Genomic DNA, 19,080 nt, shown 5'->3' with positions numbered 1-19,080 from the left:
AAAGTGCTGGGATTACAGGTGTAAGCCACCGTGCCCGGGCAAGCCTGGCCTACTCTTGACGCTATATATATATACGTCCTAGATCAAACCTAACATTTTTTCTTCCTTTAGTATAAAATAATAAGGCCTGGCACAGTAGCTCGTGCCTGTAATCCAAACATGTTGGGAGGCTGAGGTGGGTGGATCGCTCAAGTTCAGGAGTTTGAGACGAGCCTGGGCAATGTGGCAAAACCCCATCTCTACAAAAAATACAAAACTTAGCTGTGTGTGTGGTGCACGCCTGTAGTCCCAGATCCTTGGGAGGCTGAGGCAGGAAGACTGCTTGAGCCTAGGAGGCAGAGGTTGCAGTGAGCCATGATCATGCCACTGCACTACAGCCTCGGTGACAGAACAACATCGTCTCAAAAAAAAAAAAAAAAAAAAAAAAAAGAAAAAGGCTGGGTGCAGAGTGGCTTACACTTATGCCTGTAATTCCAACATTTTGGGAGGCCAAGGTCAGCATAGTGGTGCTCGCCTATAGTCCCAGCTGCTACTCATGAGGCTGAGGTGGGAGGATCGTTTGAGCCCAGGTCAAGGCTACAGTGAGCTGTGATTGCGCCACTGCACTCCAGCCTAGGTGACAGACTGAGACCCTGTCTCAACAGGGGTGGGACAGAGGGAAGAAAATCTTTCCCTTGGTCCCAGTTCTTGGCTTCAGGTTCTTTTCTAGAGTCCTTTCTAGGGGTCTAGGTTCCTTTCTAGGTGCCCACAGCCTTTTTCCATAAAGGGCTAGATCATGTCTTTAGGCTTTGTGGGCTATATGTCTCTGTTGCAACTACTCAGCTCTGCTATTAAAATACAGCATGAAAACAGCCAGAGATATGGAAATCAATCAATGCAGCTGTGTTCTAATAAAATTTATTTATCAGCACTGAAATTTAAATTTTATGATTTTCATGTGTCACAAAATATCCTTTTGATTTCTCCACAACAGTTCAGAAGTGTAAAAACTATTCTTAGCCCATGGACACTACAAAAATGGGAGGTGGGTCATAGTTTGATGACCTCTAACTTAGAAAATGTATTTTAGACAATTAACCCTAGGCAATCACGCTCCTGTAAAAAAACAACCAATTTTTCCTTTTTACCGGATTACATAATTTTCTGTTTACTGCCAGAGACTGAGTTACATTATATACATCTTCAATCACATGTGCTTCATAAAAATATGCAAATAAAAGTAGAGAGAGAGCCAGAGGAAGTGGGGACTGCTCGAGGGAGGAGAGAGATGGGGTGGGGGAGAGAGAGCGTGAATATTTAATTGTGAGAATGATCTGTTCACCATCCCAGGAGACAGGAATGTGCTATTCTCTTGGCTGGCCTGTTCCTACCTGCTTCTCATAGCATAAACGTCTCACTTCATCGAGTGTGAGTCTACAGTTTGGATATGTGTTTTTTGCACAACATGGTTCCTATACACAGACCAATGCCTTTATCTGACAAGCAACTGAAGAAAGAATAATTTGTCTTAATGCTAGACTGTCTGTTGGATTTACCAAATGACAGTATGTTGGTTTCTGTAGGTCACATTTAACATACATTGTAGAAAATTTAAGGTTAACAGCGGTAATCTTACCCAGTGGTATTTTTTAATTATGTAAGATTTCTATTATACATTAAATTTAGAACCTAGGCTGGGCACAGTGGCTCATGCCTGTAATCCCAGCACTTTGGGAGGCCAAGGCAGGCAGATCACCTGAGGTCAGGAGTTCAAGACCAGCCTGACCAACATGGAGAACCCCCATATCTACTAAAAATACAAAATTAGCCAGGCGTGGCGGTGCATGCCTGTAATCCCAGCTACTCAGAAGGCTGAAGCAGGAGAATCGCTTGAACCCGGAAGGTGGAGGTTGCAGTGGCTATTCTGGTCATCCAGATGGCAGAAACCTTCTGTACTGATGTCTCTTTTTTTATCCTCGATGGGTTCTAGAGGGAAATTCTGGTCTGTGGCCAGGACCTGTCGGACAGTCATGTTAAGACTGAGATTGTGCCATTGCACTGCACTCCAGCCTGGGCAACGAGTGAAACTCTGTCTGAAAAAAAAAAGAACCTAGCTTACATGTAAGAGATCAATCCATAATTTTCACTCATTTAAAAAACCCTATTACCATATGAACTCAATATTCAATACCAGTAATTTAAAAAGGGGGCAGGACAAAGGAGACATGTAAATTTAATAATATGCATTGCAAACAGTAGGTACCAAACTGGCTTCCAGCCAGTCCTCCACACAAGGAAGTTAGGATGTTTCAAAGAGCCCATATAATAAAACAATTTTGGCACATGTTTCTAGAAAGGAGCACTTAATTCTCTTTTAAATACCAATATCCCTTTAGGAAGATGGTAGTCAATAGTATCTTCATTTTGTGAATGAGGAAACCGAGGTCCAGAGAACTGTAAAGTAACCTGGACCACAATATAGTGAGTCAAATTGTTGGGGATACAAAGATTAAAACTTGGCGTTGCCTACATTTTCCAAGCCGCCTACCCTCAAACAAAACAGCAGTGACTGGAATATCAAGAAATGTTCTCTCTTCTGTGAGACAGCCACAAAGAATACTTAGGGCAGAGCAGGGTGGTGTAGGGCAGAAACAGTTAGAGGGCTTCAATAGCATGAACAATACAGCAAAGAAAAACAGACAAAAAAACCTAATTCCAGATACACTAAACCCCAAAGACAGATATAGATCTTTAATTTAAAATCAAGTGAGTTTATTCATGGAGAAAACAGTAACAAAACACCCTTGGGACTTTTTTATTTCAACAATTAAAATTGCATTAAAAAGCCAACAGGGAGTTTAGAGACCGAAATGACATGTGGAGAAACTAAATTCCCCTTTCCTTGGGTTTACATACATTTATCTTTTAGGCAAGAGAGATAGTTGTGATTAATTTCTTTTCTAAGAGATAAGATTTTCCAGTCCCATTGTTTTCATGTGTAAAGAATTCTTCTGTGAGAGCCAGAGAAGATCAAAGAATTTGATGATGACTGAGGGAGTTAAGAAGATGAGACTAATAGCTGGTTCACGGAACCACAATTTCACCATAAATTACCAGATGCAGTGGAAGGAAGGGTACTGTATTTCCCATTAATAAAATCTGAGGTATTTAAAGACTCTGCAGACATACAAATTTGCTTCTACCTTCCTCAAAGGAAACGGCAGAGGCTGAGAAGGCTGTCGTGGAAGAACATACCTCCTTGGACTGACTTCTCAACATTACAGCCAACATGTAACTAGGATCAGACCATGTCAAACACTTCTCTGAGCAAAGTGGCTAATGAGTTTACTTCTGCATGGGTTCCAAGGCAACAGTGTGATCATCAATGAGTTCTTCCCTGTCTCTGTTTTTGGCTTATCTGGGTGCTGAAGTCCATGGCAATACGCAATAACATGGTCATTTATGGTAAGCAGGTGCCTGAGTAAAAGGATGGGATCTCCAAGTCTCAGCTGTCAGGGTTTATCCTGGCCCGTTTTACTTGGCTATTCTGGTCATCCAGATGGCAGAAACCTTCTGTACTGATGTCTCTTTTTTTATCCTCGATGGGTTCTAGAGGGAAATTCTGGTCTGTGGCCAGGACCTGTCGGACAGTCATGTTAACACGAGCAGTCTTCAAGTAGCTGGCACACACCTGCCAGTCCTCCATAGAACAGGGCTCTATCATTGAATCTCTGGGGAGGACGGCAGGGAGAGGTGCCTCTAGGCAGTGAGGCAGGCCTTCCCCATCTGGATTTGGAAGGACACGAGGGACTGCGTGGTTCAACAGGCGGCTGAAACCCGACATTATCATGATGTCACCACTGTGCATAAACATGGCCGTGGGGGCCTCATCCCTTTGAAGACCACCCAGGAGAAAGATGGCAGACTGTCCAAAGCTACAAAAAATAAGTAAAAACAACACGCAAGAGTAAGTTTTGTTTATTAACTATGACTGGGAAAGTTACTGCCAACTGTGTTATTTTCTAATTTCAACTTGATATTTATTGCTCCCAAATCCTCCTTTTAAAACTGTGCTAAGATCCTTCTCTTCTGGCTTGTGTCTATAAGTGACCAACTCATGACCTTCTACCTATACTTACAACAGCCCACAGAACTGCTGCAAAATAAAATCTGATGCAGTTAAAAAAGCAAATGAAGAACTTAGCTTTAACATTATCCATTTAAGTTTTATTGATGCTTTTCTTTAAAGACAGAGTCTTATTTCGTCACCCAGGCTGGAGTGGCTGGAGTGCAGTGGCGCGATCTCGGCTCACTGCAACCTCAGCCTCCTGGGTTCAAGTGATTCTCGTGCCTCAGCCTCCGGAGTAGCTGGGATTACAGGCATGTGCCACCACGCCTAATTTTTGTATTTTAGTAGAGACAGGGTTTTACCATGTTGGCCAGGCTGGTCTCAAACTCCTGACCTCAAGTGATCCACTGGCCTCGGCCTCCCAAAGTACTGGGATTACAGGCATGAGCCACCATGCCCAGCCTATTGATGTGTCTTCGAGTCTTTCAATAAAATCATTTGAGTTCTTTACTATGTTTACCATTCTTCATTTTAAAGATAAGGCAATTAATAAAAGGCACTTTGCTGAGATACAGGTGCAAAACTTGGCACAAATTTAAACTTACTTTTAGGGAGACAAGGAGAATAAACCACTCAGGCTTTTGTGCTTTGCTCTATATTTTGCTCTTCTATCCCAAAGGTCACTCACTTTGCTTTTATGGCCTTCCACTTGTCTATTCCACAGAGCACTGATAATACCTTTCATTATAAAAAGTGGGCTATGGCCAGGTGCGGTGGCTCACACCTGTAATCTCAGCACTTTGGGAGGCCAAAGTGGGCGGATTCAGGAGTTCACGACCAGCCTGGGCAACACGGTGAAACCCCATCTCTACTAAAATACAAAAAAAAAAAATTAGCTGGACATGGTGGTGTGCACCTGTAGTCCCAGCTACTCAGGAGGCTAAGGCAGGAGAATCGCTTGAACCCAGGAGGTGGAGGTTGCAGTGAGTTGAGACCACGCCATTGTACTCCAGCCTGGGTGACAGAACGAGACTCCGTCTCAAAAAAAAATAATAAAAAATAAAAATAAAACAAAAGGTAGGTTCCATGTGTCTTTTTTTTTTTTTTTTTTTTTTTTTTTGGTGACAGAGTCTTGCTCTGTCGCCCAGGCTGGAGTGCAGTGGCCGGATCTCAGCTCACTGCAAGCTCCGCCTCCCGGGTTCACGCCATTCTTCTGCCTCAGCCTCCCGAGTAGCTGGGACTACAGGTGCCTGCCACCTCACCCAGCTAGTTTTTTGTATTTTTTAGTAGAGACGGGGTTTCACCGTGTTAGCCAGGATGGTCTCGATCTCCTGACCTTGTGATCCACCCGTCTTGGCCTCCCAAAGTGCTGGGATTACAGGCATGAGCCACCGCACCCGGCAGTTTCATGTGTCTTAAACAGAGATAGTAACTATAATTTGTTAAAATTCCCAGAAGTGGAAGATTATAGTCCAGCCATTTTTTAAAAAGTTAAATACCTGTATTTATTTTAGAGTAAAATGCCTTAGAAAAAAGAATTAAATGATAAAAAGTAATCCCAAATCCCTGGAACTAACTCACCTGAATGACAGCAAGGGTTTGGAGTGATCTAGCTCAGATCTGTCTACGTGGATTCCCAGTGTGGAGTCCAGGCGGTAGTAATTCAGGATCCCTGCTTCGGCTCGGAAACCCTGAAATCCACAGGCGGCGGCTACTTGCTCTGAGAGGAAAGCCAGGTCAGAAGGGAAAGGTGTGTAATGATCTGCTGAGTATTTCTTTGGTAAATGTAGAGAGAATAAGAAAAATAAACAATGATCTCAGGAATATAGGAAACTGTGGCATAAGATTAATTACCACTTTAATCTTACTTACAAAGTCACATTAACATATTAACACAGCATTATCTATCCATCTTTTTTTTTTTTTTTTTTTTTTAAAGACAGGGTCTCATTCTGTTGCCCAGGCTAAAGTCCAGTGGTGTGATCATGGCTCACTGTAGCCTAGACCTCCTGGGCTCAGTGATCCTCCTACCTCAGTCTCCCAAGTAGGTAGGACCACAGGTGCATGCCACCATGCCTGGCTAATTTTTTTTTTTTTTGGCAGAGGCAGGGTCTCCCTATGTTGCCTAGACTGGTCTCAAACGATCCTCCTGCCTCAGTCTCCCAAAGCATTGTGATTACAGACATTAAGCCACCATCCATTCTTGAGGTATCCAATGATCTAATAATGAATCATTCAAAAACCCAAGCACTGTTATATAACAGGCACTGTGCTATATACGGCATTGAGTCTATACATGAAGCAATTACTCCACCACCCTCTAGTTAGTATAGTATACTCTATCTGTAAATGAGATAGTTCTGTTAGGGTAAAAAGGCAACTCAAAACTGTCACTGCCAAGAGGTGCCCAAGGAAACACAATGACTAAATATAATGTAGTATCCTGGGTAAGATCCTGGATATTAGAAAATTAGATATAAGAACAAAGCTATTAGCTAAAAACTAAGGAAATCTAAATGAAGTACAAATGCTGCTATTACAGTAATGTATTACTATTGGTTAACTATTTGAGACAAAGGTAAAATCTAAAACTATTCTAAACTAAAAAGTTAATTTATAAAAAGGCAACTCAAATACTATAGCCAGTTTGGTTTTGGACCTCTCAGCTTGCAACATGGCTTAGTGGCAATTTGACTGGTCAATCTGATGGGATAATAAAATTCATTCCTCTTGAGATACTTAAAGAGAGATTTTTTTTTCTTTTTTGAGACAGAGTCTTGCTCTGTTGCCCAGGCTGGAGTGCAGTGGTGCGATCTTGGCTCATTGCAACCTCCACCTCCTGGGTCCAAGTAATCCTCCCACTTCAGCCTCTTAAGTAGCTGGGACTGTAGGTGTGTGCCACTAGGCCCGGCAAACTTTTGTATTTTTTGCAGAGACAGGGTTGTGCCACGTTGCCCAGGCTGGCAGCAAACTCCTGACCTTAAGTGATCCGCCCACCTCAGCTTCCCAAAGTGCTGGCATTACAGATGTGAGCCGCGGCACCTGGCCCAGTTGAGACTTTTTTTAAGGAAATAAAAGAAAGGGATCCTCCCACAAATGTATAATCTTGATATCTTAAGCGTGGCCAGGAAGAAATACAACTATGTGGGCTAAAGAAGCCTATAAACAGAAAACAAAAGATTTAAGAAAACCTGAATACCTTACTGTCCCAGTTATAATGGTAGCCTAGGGTCACCCAACGCAGTTTCTCCAGTAAACTTCGGGGTCTCCGTTTGGTCACTTCTTTATACCTGCAAAGATTGGTGACAGAAGAGCATTTATTCATGTAAAATTGCAGCAATAGCCGTTTGTATAGACTCTGGAGTTAAATTTAGTATTACATGGTATAAGCTGTTAGCCAAGACTCAGTAGGAGAATTTAGAAGAGATAAATCAGTAGACCACAAATACATTAACAGAGAAAAACATGTTAGCACTTCCAATTTATACTCCTTCGTTCTAAATCCGCTGCTGAATGGGGTCAACTTTAAATCACAAGTCTCCAGCATCTCGGTAACGATAAAGAAAGAATGACAACAATGACAAGAGAAATGTCTTTACCAGTCCATGCGAAATGGTACCAAGAGCACTATGGGCAACCAAAAATATGACTTACAGAACATTTTCAGTTTGGTTTGCTAAAAGTAGGGTATGGTTAATCACAATGATTTCTATGTTTCTATAATGATGGTGGCGTCCCAGAATTGCAGGTTGGGAAAAAAAAGTTTAGCAAAATATAGTGTATAGTACAATAAAAAATAACTGGTTTAACATGACTTCTTTAACTCTGTATAACATAGCTTAGATAACCGAGGCTTAGCTAACAATTAAGGCAACACTGTAACTGATTGGGTTTCTGACATACCCTTGTTCAAACCACAGGTTTCTGTAAAAATGAGAGGTGCTCCTTCTGCAATTACATCTTGTCTGATCGAATCTATGTGATTAACTACTCTTTTTTTCTTTTTCTTTTTTTTTTTTTTAAGAGATGGAATTTCGCTTTTGTTGCCCAGGTTGGAGTGCAATGGTGCGATCTCGGCTCACCACAACCTCTGCCTCCCAGGTTCAAGCAATTCTCCTGCCTCAGCCTCCTGAGTAGCTGGGATTACAGGCATGCACCACCACACCCGGCTAATTTTGTATTTTTAGTAGAGACGGGGTTTCTCCATGTGAGGCTGGTCTCAAACTCCTGACCTCAGGTGATCCGCCTGCCTTGGCCTCCCAAAGTGCTGGGATTACAGGTGTAAGCCACTGTGCCCGGCCCACTACTCCTTTTCTAAAGAGGAAGCTTGTTTGGCTCACCTCCAAATATCTAAAAATATGAGAATGGTAGGTCTAATGATTTAATTTTTCTCTGTTATTTACATCATTGATCAATCAAATTTTTTTTTGTCCAAAAACTATGGCTGTTTAGAAAAGGAAAATATCATATTTCTTAAAGGAATCTGTGACAGGAAATGACAAATATAAGAATAGAAAGTCTAAGGAGAAATTAGAGGGAAACTGAATGCAGTATAAAATCTAGTACTAAAGTAAATAGCAGACTTTGAGGGGCACGAAATTAAGAAAGAGGAGAGCTCAAAGTCAGCTGTCAAATCAGTTGCGGCTTCTTGGCAGAGGGGAGTTGAGCACGGCACTGAAGAATGGGCAGCATTTAAACAGGGAGTGATGCAATAGGCAATATAGGCACACAGCACAAGCAAAAGCAAAGGATTTACTGAGGCCCACACTGTTAAGTGGCACTCATCTTGATGTTTGACAAAGAGTAATAGAAGCTATCTGTCCTCACAGAGTTTACATTCTAAGAAGGACATCATGACACATACATACATCAAGACCAGCAGATAAAAAGGAATGGACAAACACTGATTTATTTAGGACAGGTGTGCAGAAAAGAGACATAGCAGACTTGACTGATGGTCTGCTTACAAAGATGGTCCTTGGCAAGGTTCACACAATTCTCTGGAACTGTTAAGAGTGTCTTATTGCACCTAACCTGTGCAAACAATATGGCTCATGGTCAACACCTGCTTTGCTTCTGGGAGTTTGTGACTTTGGCATGTGTCAGGCAGAGGCTGCCTACATGACAAGCTCCTAGTAAAAACCTAGGCACTGAGCTTCTTTGGTAGACATTTCACAGATTTTGTTACAATCCATTGTCATATCCTGTGTGACTTCCTTGGGAGAGGACTTTGGATGCACGCACCTGGCTTTTCCTGGACTTTGCTCCAGGCCCCTTTCCCTTTGCTGATCTTGCTTTGTATGCTTTCACTGTGATGAATCTCATCTGTGAGTATGACCGTATGCTGAGTCCTGTTTGAGTCCTCCTGACAAACCATCAGATTTGGGTGTGGTTTTGGGGAACTCCCTGACACAACAGGAGACAGACAACTAATAATTTAGGGAAAAACACAAGGCTTGGCCACTGACAGCAACTAGCTGATTTGAACAATTACAATATGGATAACAATCACATATTATTTAATATTTGTGCATAAAAACTGAAAAATGAAAAAATGTAATGTAGTTATTAACACAACTTGAGGTCTACCAATGTTTATTCAGCTAAAGGTACAAATCAAAGAATTCCCTGATGTTCTCCTCTAGAGAACATGTTCTATTTTAGTAGCCTGAGACAGAAAAATAAGTATGACTCATGTGGACTTTGTGGTTAATGGCAATATAGATGTAGTTCCAGAGTTACATAAGCACCCTACAGAGGTGATCCATTCTATTTCTCTTTCAAATATATTACTTTGTAGCCAATTCCTTATTTTAAGGTAATCTCTAGGATACAAGAAAATGATGTTGAAGAAAAGGATGATGATGATCATATGAATATTGAATCTATGTGTTTTTGAGGAAGGGGAGAAAAAGAGATGGTAGAAGTGGTAGAAAAAGATGAAAGAAGTTGGTCATCTGAGACTGGAATCCAGAACTCAAAATAGATGGCACCCTGAGTATTTAAATGGCAAAGAGTCTTTTCAAAAATTTTATTTTTTGGAGACAGCTTCTTGCTTTGTTACCCAGGTTGAAGGGCAGTGGCATGATCTTGGCTCACTGCAACCTCCACCTCCCAGATTGAAGTGATTCTCCTACCTAAGCCACCCAAGTAGCTGTGATTACAGGCATGCACTACCACACCTAGCTAATTTTTGTATTTTTAGTAGAGACGGGGTTTCACCTTGTTGGCCAGACTCGTCTCGAACTCCTGACCTCAGGTGATTCACCCGCCTCAGCCTCCCAAAGTGCTGGGATTACAGGTGTGAGCCACTGCGCCTGGCCTATTTTTATTGTTTAATTAAAACAAAAAAGAAAAATAGAGAGATGTAGTCTCACTATGTTATCCAGGATGATCTTGAACTCCTTACCTCAAGCAATCCTTCTGCCCTGACCTCCCAGGGTGCCAAGTGAGCCACCACACCAAGCTACAGTCTTTTTTTTTTTTTTTAAAAAAAAAAAACAGTCCAGGGGTATTTTATTTTAACACCTATTATGCTATGAATCCATAGCATAGAAAATAGGTTCCAGCAGCTCAGGCTCCTTCCCATTGGTTCTCACAAAGTGTGCTTCTCTGGGTGGAGCAGGCTGGCACTTCAGTTGAACCCAGGTACCTTTCTCTTTGGCTTCCTTTTCTGATCATTTTCCTTCACATGCTTCAGGAAGCTATCTCAGCTCTTAGAGTGCTTAATGTGCTCAATACGCACATTAATTCTCTTGGCAAGAATCTTGCCCTCAACTTACTTGTTCACAACAATGCAAACAGCATGCTGGGGAACACCGTAGACTCTTTCAGTTTTGCCATGGCAACACTTGCGGGGCATTCCTTTTTGAACAGTACCCATTTCCATTCCCTTAATGTCGACAATATCATCCTCCTCTTTTTTTTTTTTTTGAGATGGAGTCTTGCTCTGTTCCTAGGCTGGAGTGCAGTGGTGCAATCTCGGCTCACCGCAGCCTCCACCTCCCAAGTTCCAGCGATTTTCCTGCCTCAGCCTCCCGAGTAGCTGGGATTACAGATATGCACCATCACACCCAGCTAATTTTTGTATTTTTAGTAGAGACAGGGTTTCACCATGTTGCCCAGGCTGGTCTTGAACTCCTGACCTCAGGTGATCCAACCGCCTCAGCCTCCCAAAGTGCTGGGATTATAGGCATGAGCCACTGCGCCCAGCTGACAATATCATCTTTCTTATAGATATGCATATACATGGCCAAAAGAACAACTCTGTTTTCTAAAAGGCCTAGAAAACATCAGTCAGGTACCTTTCTTCTTTCCCTTTGTGTTTGTCATTTTGGCAAATGACTGGAAGATGGCAGTTCCAGCTGAAAGGCGCAAAGAGTCTTAAGAGCTCTACAGAAAGCCTTTAACAGAACCTGTCTGTATCCCACTTAATTTTTGCCCAGTGTTTTTCAAACTTTAATGTACATCAGAATCATCTAGAAGGCTTGTTGAAACTCCAGGCCTACAAATTCTTATTCAGCAGGTCTGGGGTGGGGCCTGAGAACTGCATTTCTAATAAGTTCCCAAATGATACTTATGCTGCTGGTCCAGGAACTACACTTTGAAAAACACTATTCTAGCCCAAACTAAAAAACAGAACACAATACCTTCCATTTCTTTCTAGCTCAATAACAGATTGTTTTATTCTTTTTCTTTTTTTTTTTTTGAGACGGAGTTTTGCTTTTGTTGCCCAAGCTGGAGTGCAATGGCGCGATCTCAGCTCACTGCAACCTCCGCCTCCCAGGTTCATGTGACTCTTCTGCCTCAGCCTCCCAAGGAGCTGGGAATACAGGCATGCACCACCTGTATTTTTAGTAGAGATGGGGTTTCACCATATTGGCCAGGTTGGTTTTGAACCCTTGACCTCAGGTGATCCACCCACCTCGGCCTCCTAACAGTCATAGCTTGCTGCAGGCTCATGCAATCCTCCCCACCTCAGCCTACTGAGTAGCTAGAACTACAGGTGTGTGCTACCATGCCCAGCTAATTTTTAATTTTTTTGTAGAGATGGGGTCTCTCTATGTTGCCCAGGCTGGTCTTGAACTTCTAGTTTCAATCAGTCCTTTGGCGTTGGCCTCCCAAAGTATCGGGATTACAGACATGAGCCACCGTGCCCAGCCTCATTTTATGAAGAATCCATATTATCATATCAATGTCAGACTGATCTGAAACAATAAACGTAACAATAATGCAGCTTTGGAAATAATTCAAAAGGTGACAGTATTTTAGACATCTGATATGGCCGCAGCAAACTGCTTTTCCACCAAAAGATTTAGTCTAATATTCAAGAACAGAGTAATATAATAATTATTATAATTAACACAGGTTTATGTTATTAACAATAAAAATTATCAAAATTATAGTGACAGCATGAACAGAATCATCCTGTAATACACCTTTTCTAATTTAGTTCCTTTTCTAAGAAGCCAAAATAACATCTCTCACTGGGCACGGTGGCTCACGCCTGTAATCCCAGCACTTTGGGAGGCTGAGGTGGGCGGATCACTTAAGGTTAGGAGTTCAATACCAGCCTGGCCAACATGGTGACACCCTGTATCTACTAAAAAAACAAAAACTAGCCAGGTATGGTGGTGGGTGCCTGTAATCCCAGCTACTCAGGAAGCTGAGGTATGAGAATTGCTTGAACCCAGGAGGATGCAGTGGGCCAAGATCATGCCACTGTACTCCGGCCTGGGTGACAGAGTAAGACTCCGTCTTAAAAAAAACAAAGGACTCTAACTGTGTGATTACAAGAAAGGCTTTGGGCTGGGGATGGTGGCTCACGCTTGTAACCCTAGCACTTTGGGAGGCTGAAGTGGGTGAACTGCCTGAGCTCAGGAGTTGGAGACCAGCCTGGGCAACATGGTGAAACCTCATCTCTACTAAAAATACAAAAAATTAGCCAGGCATGGTGGTGCACGCCTATAGTCCCAGCTACTTGGGAGGCTGAGGCAGCAGCCTGGGAGGAGAAGGTTGCAGTAGGCCAAGATTGTGCCACTGCACTCCAGCCTGGGCATAGAGTGAGACCCTGTCTCAGAAGAAAAAAAAAAAAAAGGCTTTAAGTTTTTGAGTTATATTATAGAGGAGGACTGGTCCAAGGATGTAAAATAAGGCAGAGTTGAGTCTTACCTTGAAAAGCATTAAGTTCAGTCCTCATAACAAAAAGAAAAAAAGAATAGCTTAAAAACTTGCTTACTGCAAGAAAAATTCTGATCTTTGAGTGTCTATGCCATTTTGGGGGGAATGATATAAATATTTTTGTAATGTATTAGACCCATGTAAGTGCATTAGACCCTCATTTTATATCCTCTTATGAAAACTTGATTTCAATTCTTGCCTTTGTATTTTCTGAAAGGAAAGTAGCAACAACTGTTAATATCTGCCTTCAATACGTGAGAGCAGGACTGGCCAGCACTAAACATCTCTTGTCTTAGTACTATTTAGGGACCTCTCTGGTTAACCATGGGCCTCTTGGGTAATGAAAATTCCAAGATTTGTTCTTGAACACTGTGAACAGTAAGGCCAACACCATTTAACATGCTTCCGGATCATTTTTAAGCATAAAATACTGAGAGAATCACTGAAGGGAGTGGATTGTTCTCTTTTTAAATCTGACTTATCCAAAAGGAGGTCAAGAAGGATCAGTACCAATACAACTCTCACCTTGAAGAATGCAGGAAATATGCTGGCACCTAATACATCTTTATCCAATTATCCAAAAGAATGTTTTCAAGCAACCATGACCCTAATTATTGGGTCTCACTAAAAAAGAAACATGCTATGCTCCCTGCTGCCTTCTCCAGGCACTAGCAGAAGGATGATGGATGGGTGGGCTGGCCACCTTCTCCCCTGGTGAATGTGCTCATACAGCAGTTTGCTTGGTTTCTGTCACGGGTAAGCGCCTTATGTAAGTGTTGGCATTTTTCTTAGCAATCGTTTTTTTCTTTTTTGAGACGGAGTCTCGTTTTATCGCCAGGTTGGAGTGCAGTGTTTGTGATCTCGGCTCACTGCAACCTCCACCTCCTGGGTTCAAGTGATTCTCCTGCCTGGGCCTCTCTAGTAGCTGGGACTACAAGTACGTGCCTCCACGCCCAGCTAATTTTTGTGTTTTTAGTAGAGATGGGGTTTCATCATGTTGGCCAGGATGGTCTCGATTTCTTGACCTTGTGATCCACCTGCCTTGGCCTCCCAAAGTGGTGGGATTACAGGCGTAAGCCACTATGCCCTGCCACTCCACTCTTTCAGGGTTTGAGTGCTTTCAGTTTTCTCTCCCTTCTCAACCTGACACTCCCAGTCACTCATTGCAAATGGACATCCAACGCCACCGTAACTGCTAACATCCTTTTGCTATCTTGCAAATATTCAGTATTCTCTAACCCTCTAAACTGTCTTATCTAACCATCTTCTGTTCTAAACCTTCACCATTCATCTCAAGTCCTTAGTTTTGTTCTTATTTCCTTCTACGTCAGTGAGAAAACAGAAGCCTGCTCAAATGATCCAGTGAACAATTTCAACTTTCCTCTCCCACACCACTAAACTTCTCTAAATTTTCACCTGATCCTTCCTCCTGGTTTCAGAAGTGGTCCTACTTCTTTCTTCCAAAGCTAATTCTCTACCTATACTATATCCTATTTCCCTGACACAGCCTCTGAGGCCTTTCTCCATTAATAGAATGTTTCTTCTCATACTTTCAAGCCCTCTTCCGAACTTGTTTTTTTCCTCTTGGCCTTCAAACATGTTTAATATTCCTACATACTTAAGAACAAACAACAAAAACATTTTCTCTGTCATTTATGCAAGCTACCTTGCTTATACCTCACCTCCTTCTACCCCTTACCCATCTTTCCTTCCCTTTATAATTAAACTTTTAAATAATTCAACATTTGCCTTCCTCACTCTCTCCCCTCACCGTAATCTGAATTTTGTTCATACCACTACTGAATCTAGTTTTTCAGTTTCATTACACCAATTAACTGTCAAATCCTAGACCTATTTGACATGGCTGGCCCTTCTCTTCCTGAAACATTTTCCTGTCTTAGCCTCTAACAGCATTTCTTCTGTTTTTCCTCATATCCTTCTGGCTGCTTGGTGTCTTTTCCTGCTCTATTTTCTTCACCCTGTGCTGATGCTTCCTGGGGCCAACAGCCGTCTTTTCTATAGATGAGAAAGAAAAGTGAAAAGAAAGGAAGAAAGAAAATCACATCTATTTTCAGCGCTTCACTATGGCCTTCATGTGTAACTCCCTCATCTCATCTCTTTCTCTCCGCATCCCTCTCACCCTTACGTTACTCCTAAGCTCAGTTCTGTATTTCCAAAATCATGCTGGACATCTCCACCTGGATACCCTATAGGCATTTCAAAAACAGTATGGCCCCAACTACACTAAGGATAGTCTCTGCTCATTCTTCTCTTCTTTCAATACTTATTTCCATTACAAGCCTTAGTATTACCCTCACTGCCATGTAGAAATCTGTAGATAATTTTTAACTTTTTCTTTTCTCTCACTTTTTATAATTGCTTGGTAACTAAGCTCTGTAGACAACATCTTTTTGAGGCCTTTACCATCTTTTGCATGGATTAAATTTTTTTTTTTTCCTTTTTGAGACAGAGTCTTGCCCTGTGGCCAGACTAGAGTGCAGTGGCATGATCTCAGTTCATTGCAACCTCTGCCTCCCAGGTTCAAGGGATTCTCCTGCCTCAGCCTCCTGAGTAGCTAGGACTACAGGTGCATGCCGCCATGTCTGGATAATTTTTGTAGTTTTAGTAGAGACAGAGTTTCACCATGTTGGCCAGGATGGTCTTGATCTCTTGACCTCGTGATCCGTCCACATCAGCCTCCCAGAGTGCTGGGATTACAGGTGTGAGCCACAGCACCCAGCCTAATTCTTTTTTTTGGAGACTGAGTCTTATTCTGTTGCCCAGGCTGGAGTGCAGCGGTACGATCTTGGCTCACTGCAACCTCCACCTGCCGGGTTCAAGCGATTCTCTCACCTCAGCTTCCCTAGTAGCTGGGATTACAGGTGCCTGCCACCATGCCTGGCTATTTTTTATATTTTTAGTAGAGATGGGGTTTCACCATGTTGGCTAGGCTGGTCTTGAACTCCTGACCTCAGGTGATCCCCCCCCGCCTCGACCTCCCAAAGTGCTGGAATTACAGGCGTGAACCACTGCACCTGGCCTAAATTCTTAATTGTGCTTTTTGCAACCACTGTATTTTCAGTCCATTTCCTCCACTACCACAGAATTATTTTTCTGAAGTGAATAATCTGTTATTAATCCTGATAAATACCCACTGTTAATAGGACAAAGTCCACACTCTTATATGGCATGCAGAGCCATTTATATTCTGGCTCTAACTAACCTTTCTAGTCTCATCTCCAAGCATTTCCCATAAGGTATGCTATTCTCCCCGTTTTTCATGGCCGTGCCTCTGACTATACAGTTTTTTCTACTGAAATGCTCTACTCCACTCTCAGCCTAGCAGATTTTTCCAATTTGTTTTTTCATACACAGTTTACACTCACTTCTTCTCGGAAGTCTTTCTCCTAGCCAGTTCCTATATTGTTCCCCCAAAGCACCCTGCAACTTCTATTCAAGTATACATGCTTTGGTATTGTAAATTCCTTATTTAAGTACCTGGGTTCCTCCTTTAACAGTCCCTCCCTCACTGGCTTTTATTCTTCTTCATAGCTATCCTAGCATCACATATTTTCTAAGGCACAAATGTACATTATTTAATAAATTAGTGAAAATAAGAAAACTATATAGTCTTTAAGTGATCCTTCTCAAATTTAGCATTGTTCTTACTAGACTAATAAAGAGGGAATATGAATTTAATTGAAATAATATTTACTGAGCACCTTCTAATATATACAAAGAACTGTGGTAAGAATCAAGGCTACAAAATTTTCAAGATGGGAGAGGAAGGCAATGGAAGGAGAGAGGGATAGATGACTCAATTCACTAGAATAAATGCTATACTAGCATTATAAACAGTCTTAAAGAAGTAGAAAGAGGAGAGGATTAATTCTGCTTCCACAATGAGGTTATCAGTGGGAAAAAACCTTTCATATACATAAAAATAGAGTATTTCATAAGCTAATTTACAGAACAAATAAAGCTAAGTTGTTATTTGGCAACTATGTTGCACTGAATTAAAAAAAAAATCAAGCAAAATAATTTAGAAAACAAAAAATAAGACAGAAAATTGAGGTGGGAGAACTGCTTGAGCCCAGAAGTTCAAGGCAGCCTGGGCAACATAGCAAGACGCCATCTCTAAAAAAAGTAGCAATAAACAAACAAACAAACCAAAGCAAGAGGATAAAGAATGATGGGAAGTAGGAGATTCTTGTTGACTGAATAATAAGAGAAGACTTTCTTCTAAGATGATATTAGAACAAAGACTTAAAGGAAGCAAGACACTGTTGATCTAAAGGAAGAGCTTCCTAGGTAGAACAGCCTGTGCAAAAAAAAAATCTGAGCATGCCTAATGTGTTTAAGGGTAGCAATGGAAGTCAACATGGTGGGAAAGAACAAATGAAAAGGAAATGAGGTAGGAATGGTAGGAAATGAGAGTAGAGAGGTAGCTGGGGGCCAAGTCTTCTCGGCCTTACAGCCATGGTTAAGAATTGTGGATTTTTTCTAAATGTGATGATGTTATGTAACAAAGAATTTGACTGGTTTTTGTCCCTGGCTCCTGCTAGGGAGATTCTAAATCCTTGAAACTTCCTGAGTGATAAAAGTGTCACTGTTAATCAAGGTGGGCCCTTGGAACCACACTTGAGTTTGTGCTAAGAAGGGAGGCTGGTTAGGCTACTGCAGTGCTCTAGATAAGAGATGATGGCAGCTTAGACCAAGGCACTTGTGATAGAGATGGTAAGAAATGACTGAATTTATTCTGGCTTTAAAGTCTGGGATATATACTAGAGGGCTGCATTTAAAGTTTTTTTTTAATCCTTGCACAGTGGCTGCATTCTATGTCTGGGATATGTCATGTTAGACTTATGTCACGTTAGATTTATCTGGTCTCCTGCTGATGAACTCTTAGGCTGCTTCACAATTTTTTTTTCTGTTATAAACAATGTCACAAGGAAGATGTTTACACATAACTTTTTTTTTTTGAGACCGAGTTTCACTCTTGTTGCCCAGGCTGGAGTGCAATGGTGTGATCTCGGCTCACTGCAACCTCCGCCTCCTGGGTTCAAGTGATTCTCCAGCCTCAGTCTACTGAGTAGCTGGGATTATAGGCATGCACCACCATGCCCAGCTAATTTTGTATTTTTAGTAGAGATGGGGTTTCACCATGTTGGTCAGGTTGGTCTCGAACTCCTGACCTCAGGTGATCTGCCCGATTCGGCCTCCCAAAGTGCTGGGATTACAGGTGTGAGCCACCGTGCCCAGCCTGCACATAACTCTTGTACACTTGTACAACAATCTCTAGCTACGCTATTCACTTTGAAAAAACCATAGAATTCGGCCGGGCGCGGTGGCTCAAGCCTGTAATCCCAGCACTTTGGGAGGCTGAGACGGGCGGATCACGAGGTCAGAAGATCGAGACCATCCTGGCTAACACGGTGAAACCCCGTCTCTACTCAAAACAGAAAAATTAGCCGGGCAAGGTGGCGGCGCCTGTAACCCCAGCTACTCGGGAGGCTGAGGCAGGAGAATGGCGGGAACCCGGGGGGCAGAGCTTGCAGTGAGCCAAGATGGCGCCGCTCACTCCAGCCTGGGCCACAGAGCGAGACTCCGTCTCAAAAAAAAAAAAAAAAAAAAGAAAAAACCATAGAATTGAGGTAGTCTAAGTTTTTGAACAGTTCTTAAGTTCAAGTATTTTTTAAAATAATTTTTGCTTTTGCTTAAGTTCAAGTATTTCTTCTTCATTTCCTATTTAAAGTTTTTTCTTCCCTGACCACAGAATTCTAGAAAATTAAAACCAAAAGGATCTTAGAGGTCCTTTACTTCAGTGGTTCTCAATGTCAGAGGATGTTATG

General features: G+C 42.0%; 1 protein-coding gene across 1 annotated transcript in view; it reads right to left on the bottom strand.

Annotated features, from left to right (window-relative positions):
* Window positions 1-2,729: 2,729 nt before the first annotated feature.
* LOC105495833 (alkB homolog 1, histone H2A dioxygenase) overlaps window positions 2,730-19,080 on the bottom strand; it is a 32,909-nt gene continuing 16,558 nt past the window's right edge. Inside the window, exons 4-6 of the mRNA XM_071099800.1 lie at window positions 7,248-7,338; window positions 5,630-5,823; window positions 2,730-3,914 (exon numbers count right to left, since the gene is read on the bottom strand). Of these exons, the coding sequence (XP_070955901.1) occupies window positions 3,485-3,914; window positions 5,630-5,823; window positions 7,248-7,338 (715 nt within the window). The 3' untranslated portion in view covers window positions 2,730-3,484. The remainder of the gene's footprint in view (window positions 3,915-5,629; window positions 5,824-7,247; window positions 7,339-19,080) is intronic.

The sequence above is a fragment of the Macaca nemestrina genome, chromosome 7 (assembly GCF_043159975.1).
Source record: "Macaca nemestrina isolate mMacNem1 chromosome 7, mMacNem.hap1, whole genome shotgun sequence".
Taxonomy (NCBI): Eukaryota; Metazoa; Chordata; class Mammalia; order Primates; family Cercopithecidae; genus Macaca; species Macaca nemestrina.
The sequence above is the reverse complement of the archived record's forward strand: the minus strand, read 5'-3'. Positions and strand labels throughout refer to the sequence as shown.